The sequence below is a fragment of the Bubalus kerabau genome, chromosome 4 (assembly GCF_029407905.1).
Source record: "Bubalus kerabau isolate K-KA32 ecotype Philippines breed swamp buffalo chromosome 4, PCC_UOA_SB_1v2, whole genome shotgun sequence".
NCBI classification, from domain to species: domain Eukaryota; kingdom Metazoa; phylum Chordata; class Mammalia; order Artiodactyla; family Bovidae; genus Bubalus; species Bubalus kerabau.
The window spans coordinates 27,897,356-27,903,840 of record NC_073627.1 but is presented as its reverse complement, the minus strand read 5'-3'; the positions used below and the strand labels follow the sequence as shown (position 1 = coordinate 27,903,840).

General features: G+C 55.5%; 1 protein-coding gene across 3 annotated transcripts; it reads right to left on the bottom strand.

Annotated features, from left to right (window-relative positions):
• Positions 1–791: 791 nt before the first annotated feature.
• On the bottom strand, positions 792–5,643 carry TMEM92 (transmembrane protein 92). 3 transcript variants are annotated; one of them, XM_055576185.1, is made up of 5 exons: positions 5,486–5,643; positions 2,824–2,846; positions 1,985–2,074; positions 1,637–1,742; positions 792–1,396 (listed from the first exon to the last, which is right to left on the bottom strand). In XM_055576185.1, exons 1-5 carry the CDS (start codon positions 5,543–5,545, stop codon positions 1,283–1,285), a joined length of 393 nt encoding a protein of 130 aa, XP_055432160.1. In that variant the 5' UTR covers positions 5,546–5,643; the 3' UTR covers positions 792–1,282. The 3 variants fall into 3 exon arrangements, with proteins under 3 accessions (XP_055432160.1, XP_055432158.1, XP_055432159.1); XM_055576183.1 differs by having other exon boundaries at positions 1,637–1,823; positions 5,486–5,639; XM_055576184.1 differs by lacking the exons at positions 2,824–2,846; positions 5,486–5,643 and adding an exon at positions 2,254–2,786 and having other exon boundaries at positions 1,637–1,823.
• Between the last annotated feature and the right edge of the window lie 842 nt (positions 5,644–6,485).

The window sequence follows — 6,485 nt, the reverse complement described above, 5'->3', positions numbered from 1 at the left end:
ATCCCTACCAGCACACCAGGGCCAGTTCTACCTCCAACCCCCTCTGGAACACTGGCCAGCACTGCTTCTGTGCCCTCTGCCAGGGAGCAGTGCCAAGGCAGGGTCCTGGTGGAGGAGCTCAGGCCTGCCCGAGCCCCCAAGATGCTGGCACAGGGGTGTCTCTCACACTGCATGTCCCATGCCAGCCCCTACAGGGATAATGACGCCCCTGTGAAGACTGTCTCCCAGGCTGCAGTGGTGACCGCCTCTCCTCTGAGGGGTTAAGCCTGCAGATGAAGCTGAGGTGGCGGTGCCCAGAACCCCATGGGACTGGAGGAGAAGGGCAGACCTCTCTCCTCTCCTCCCTCCCGAGATTCCAGGGTAGAGCAGATCAAGGTCTCCAAGACCCTGCCCCACAGATGGCCAGCCTCCCTTACTCACCTCTGCGGTACCCCGTCCCCACCCCCATAACGACAGAGTCAGAACTGAGTTCTAAGTTTCCCAAAGGAAAGCAGGAGGACGGGATGAGGAAGCACACGGTGGTCCCTCCCCATCTCTAGTCCCCGTCCGGACTCTTTGGCACCCAAAGACCTCAAGGAACCAGAGGTCAAAGCATCTGCCGAGATCCTCTCCTGGTGGGTGACCTACTGATGTGCTATTCTTCCAGGCTCATCAATGGTGGGATTTTTCAGGCACAGTGACCTCCAACTGCACCCCACCCCCTACACACACACACACACACACACACACACACACACACACCCATGTACCCCAGCAGTGCCTGAGCTCACCTCCCCACAGTCAGAGGCAGATTCTCAGCAACAATCAACTGAAATTTAGTAAGAACATGTGTTGGGGGTGCGGGGAGGACAATGGGGTCTTCTCTATTCAGGTAGAATGCGAGAGAGGTGAAGCAGCCCCATCTCACAGGGTGCATTGGTGCCCTCCCAAACCTCTCAGAGCTGGACGTCCAGGCCACACTGGCACCTCAGGGTGCAAGCCTCCTCCACTGCTCAGAGTAGCCCATTCCACTGCTGGGCACCTCCAACTGTTCACATTTTCCTCCTGGCAGCCTCTAACTTACAATGCGAGGTGAGGGGTAGACATGTCACTCCAGACCAGCCCTTGAGACAAGAGAAGCACCTGGCATGGAACAAGGGTAGAAAAGCAATAAATTAAAGCCAAGAACTGCCAGAGGTGTGGCAGGATGGGCAAGGGTGCTCCAGGGCTCCTGAGAGTCTCTGGTTTGACCCAGGAAGCATTGGGGAGGTGGCTGATGACAGGGTTCCAGGCTGGAGGTGGATCAGAAGGTGGAGTTGTCGATGCCTCTGCGAACCCCAGCATATTCTTCAGGCCTGAAGCTGTAGGGAGGGGGCGGCTCCAAGGGAGGCAGACACAGGACAGGCTTCAGAATAATCTGCAGGGAAAGGAGGGGACACAATGACTTCTTAGGGCAGGCCACTGGTCCTCGCCACCCATGTGCTGGCGGAGGCATGTTTATCAGGGAGAGGAGTGACCCCACAATGGTGGCAGAGCCCACCCCAGGGCCCAGAAACATGGCGTAAGGACACTCTTCACTGCCCCAGTCACTCTAAAAATCAGAAAAGGGAGGTACAGACAGCTGAGGGACAGAGCAGGGGTTGGGATGGATACCCACCTCACTGTAGGGGGGCGGGGGCTCAGAAATGGGTGCTGTGACCCTCTGTACAGGAGCAATGGGGGGCTGTTCCGGGAGGGCTGTTGGGGCCTCCTGCTCTGACTTTCTGCAGTTGAGATACAAGTGCTTAGTCACGCCGTAGATGCACAGGAGGAGTATGATGATCAGGAGGATGATGACAAAAGTCCTGGGGTGATGAACCACCAACATCAGGCCGAGTCTCCAGTCACCACACCGCCCTCCCTCCCTTGACCTAGCCCCACCCTTCACAGCAGGAAGTCCAGTCTAGTCCTGTGTGGGCCAGACCCATCGGAGGACTGTGCCCAGAGCAACTGGCTCAGGGCTCACCTTAAGGGGCGGGAGAAGAAGTCATACTGCTCCAGCTGGTACTCTTGGCAACAGCCGCTCCCACAGCATTTGAATCCCTTAGGGCAGGTGCTGGGAGTGGGGTGGGATAGAGGCTCTTGGTATCAAGGTGGGGGTGGGGGAGGAGGGCAGAAGGATCCTAGCTTCCCTAAAACCCACCATGTGCTCAGGGCACAAGCCACACCTTTGGCAGAGCAGGGTTACAGGGCCCTCTGGGCTTAGTGGGAGGAACTTGGGGCTGGGATCGGTACCTGGGTTTCAGGTTCAGCTCACTACTGGCCTTGTGCACTCCTGCCAAGGTACATTCCTTACTGGGCCTCACTTTCCTCATCTATAAAATGGGTGTAATGAATGTCCTGTTGACATTACTGGACTGACTTACTCGACAGGCGTGGGATTGAGAGTTGCAGTGGTTAGAGCATCACTCTAAAGAGGTGCAGGGGGAGAGGGACAGTGGGGAGGGTCCAGGAGCAAACTCTAAAAGTGAATGGCGGGATGATGGACCCCACAGAACAGGAGGCAAGAGGGACTCAGTGTTCCTGAAACATCCAGGGCTGACTCGGTAGAAACACTTTGCTGCCCAGAGAGCACCCCCCCTCAGCCCCTCCTCATTATGGGGAGTGACCCCCAAGTGTGAAACTGCCCATGGGTTGGTTGGTGGAAGGAGTGAGGGGGTAGAAGAGTGGACTCCCCCTCTCTGGGTGGGGGAGGGATGGTTTCTGGCTAGAAGGGGTGTGGGTGAGGATGATGAAGGCAGGCAGGGCAGGATTTGGGGTGTCTTCTCCCAACAATGGAAGTTACAGCCCAAACCCCAGACTTACAAGAGACCACATGTGGCTGCAGCCTGTGGAAGAGAAGAGGCAAAGGTTTGGGTCATAAACTAGGGGCCAGGGTTCCCACCCAGATGCCACCCAGGCACCTCACAGCCCCGAGGATCAGCATTTTCCCTCAAGCCTGCTTTCCACCTCACTCCACATGTCTCCTGGGTCAACGGTTGCAGCCCTAGCTGCTGCCTGGTGGCCCCAGCTCTCCCTCGTCTTCTTGTCACACCTCCTACCACATTTGCTCACCCCTAGGTCTGTAAGCTCACACCACTAACCCACCCTTCCAACCCACAGCCATCACAGCCCCCCACCGAGGTCACTCCCGACACCTTGGCAAGTTCCTATCCCACAAATCCGATCACCAGAAACCTTGCAGGAAGCTCCCCTCAGTGGCTCCCTGGGTCCCAGACACCATGACCAACCCTCCACCCCCTGGGAGCCCCCCGGCTACAGGGGCAGGCCCTTGTTCCTGAGCCTTCAGGGCCCACTGAACTCCCAGTCATCCTTCAGACCCAGACTGGGCTTTCCTGGCTCTGAGAAGTGCTGGACCCTCCTCTCCAGAAACAGCTCCCCCCTCCCTCCCTCTTCCGCGCTAGTTCTGTGCCACGTGGAGGCTATCATTATAGAATTTCACCTGATTAACATAAAAATATGTGTATAAGCCCTGCTTGGAGTGCTCTCTCCCCAGGAATCTGAGAGGCTGGCTCTAGCACCTTCTCTGACCATCTTACTTAAAATTACATCTACTCTCACAAAGCACTTCTTTTCCCCTGACTGTGCTTACTTTCTCTGCATAGCTCCTGTCAACATCTGACACACTACGTATTTCACTTTATCTTGCTAGTTGTTTGTCTCCTCAGTAGAAAACTCCACCAGGGAAGGGATTTTTGTCTGCTGAAAACCAATACTCAGGATTTTGGTAGAATGAATGCAAGAACATTCACTGACAACCTGGTTTCATTTCATCCTGGTTGCTCTCAGGCAGTGATGGGAGGAAGGGAAGCAGGCAGAGGAACACAGCTAAAGGAGGGGGGTGGGAGGGGGGTCATCTGTCACCCCACTCCAGCCTCCAGGGGGATAAAAAACCACAGCTCAAGAATAAGAAGCCAACGTTTTTTTATGAGACCACCATATCTCTTTCTTTGGGGGTCGGGGGAGGGTCACACAGCATATAGGGATCTTAGTTCCCTGACCGGGGATTGAACCTGTGTCCCCTGCAGTGGAAGTGGGAAGTCTTAACCACTGGACCGCCAGGGAAGTCCCAAGACCATGATATCTTTATATCTTGAAATAACAGTTCACTTGCTAATGACAACAATAAAGCTTATAATACCAATGACAGCCGATAACGGTTGGGCTGACCCCCCTTTTCTGTGCTCGGTCCCCTGTACACACCTCCTTCTCTCAAGCCTTGGCCAGTAGGGTCAGGAGCAGGAATGAACCCCTGCAGGTTGGCCCAGAGAGGGTGAGGTGACTGCAGAGTTGGGGACAGCCCAAGGGGTCCAGGCACTCAGCATACCCACATCCCCTCATCCCAGCTCCTGTGCCTCCCTCTCTCCTGGCCCCCAACTGAGAAAAAGACAGCAGATTTAACGAATTAATCTTGAGCTCCTGTTTGGACGAGCAGGGGATCCTCTCCCAGATTATCTCCCCTTCACCCACTTCTTAAACAGGGGGTGATCTTGACTGAGGTGGTATCAACATTGGGGCGATTCTGGGCAACTTCAACTTAACTTACATGTGGACCGAGGGTATTAACAGCCTGCCCCATGGAGTTTGTTGGGAGAAATCAACAAAAGGATGCACAGCCCAGTGCTGGCACAAACCCACTGCAGGTGATGGAGGAGGAGTAGCAGGGCTTTTGGGGTGAAGCCGCTCAGCACAGTTAGCGAATGTTGTGGGGAGCTGGCCTGGCCCTTCCCTCAGACTCTCATAGAGGTTAAAAATCCATATTCTAGAGCCATGTCAGTTTCCAGGATAATCTCCCATCCCAGAACCAGATAGACTGCCCTTCCCCCAGGCTGGGGGGAGAGAGGAATGTGGGGGTGTTGACACCCTGCCTTACCCTTGGAAATCACAGATTTCGAGATCATCCCAGCCTTGGGTCAGGCAGCCAGATCAAATCCTATCACCCGCTAGAATCCTACCCCCACTTCAAAAAGAGAAGAGGGAGCCTCCTTTTCTCCAGGGCACAAGCCCAGATACACAGTCCCAGAGAACGCAAGGACTTCCCCCAAGGTCACCCAGCACTGGCAAGAACGGAGCTGGGGAGACAAGCTGGCGAGACGTCCAGATCTCAGTTCAGACCTCAGGTCCCGGCTTTCTGACGCTGAGGGAAGGAGCGAGAAGGGCGAGTCAAGGCTAATTGGGGGTCAAAGACCCCAGTCTCGCGAGGCGCTAGATGTCAGACAGCGGCATGCGGGAATAGGTCCTACGACCCAGTACCCCACTAGGTGAAGGAACCCAGACCTTCTCAGGACCTCCCTCCGCGTCCTCTACCTATTACCTCCCCGGCGAAAAAGAGAAAGGGGTTGCTAACTGCCTGTGGTCACGAGGAGATCCTGACAATGGAAGGTGGTGATTGGAAGTCAGAAGCAAGTCCCTGACCCACAAAAACAGGGGCCTGAAAGTTCCACAGTTTTACCTCCCGAGCGCTCACCTGTTGGAGGCCGGCCAGCAGGCCAAACAGCAAGAGGCTGGCGACCCAGGTGTCAGACATTCTTGCCTGGGGGCCACTGAGCTTCCGAGAGTAGGGGAAGGAGGAGAGAGGCGGGGCCGCGACTTCTCCCACGACTCTCCACCTATAGGGCCCCACCTCGGGATGGGGGCGGAGCTGACGCACCCGGGAAGAGCCCAGCCTGGGAAAAGGAGGGGGAGGGGGAGGAGGAAGAAGTCTGGATTGGGAAATGGGAGTTAGAAAAGATTATCTGATTTTAAATATATATATATATTTAAAATATTTAAATAACTCAGTCGTGTCCGACTCTGCGACCCCATGGATTGTGGCCTATCAGGCTCTTACGTCCATGGGATTTTCCAGGCAAGAGTGCTGGAGTGGATTACCATTTCCTTCTCCAGGGGATCTTCCCAACCCAGGAATCGAACTCGCGTCTCCCTCATTGCGGGCAGACGCGTTGCCGTCTGAGCCACCAGGGAAGCCCTTTATATATATTTATATATTGTGGTGTCAGTTCAAGACTGCTGAGCTACCCTTTCCCAACCCCTAACTGCTCCACCCTCTAAGTGGTCCCAAGCTTGAGATGGAGAGGGGCTGCAGGCCGAGCGAGCTGGACCACTGGAAGTCCCTTCCCACATGGACTTCTGGGGGGCAGAGGGAGAGCGGAAGCGAAGGCCTTGGAGTGGATTGAGGGGATTGTAACGGAGGGAGGTGTCACTTTTTGTTTTATTTTGTTTTGCCGAGAAGAGAGGGAGGGACGGCCTGCTTGATTTCTGGGGAAGGAGAACCAAGAGTAGAGCACTGGTACAGTCTTGCCCCGCCCCCACCCTCCTGGAAATCCAGGGAGGAGGCGTTGGTACATTTCCTCCATTTGACTACAGGGGAAATTGAGGCCCCAGGATTCTGAGACTAGTTCCTGAGTCCGCAGAGCTGAGTCCGCAGAGCCAGGCGAGCCGGGGCGCGGGCGAGCAGGCCCACCCAC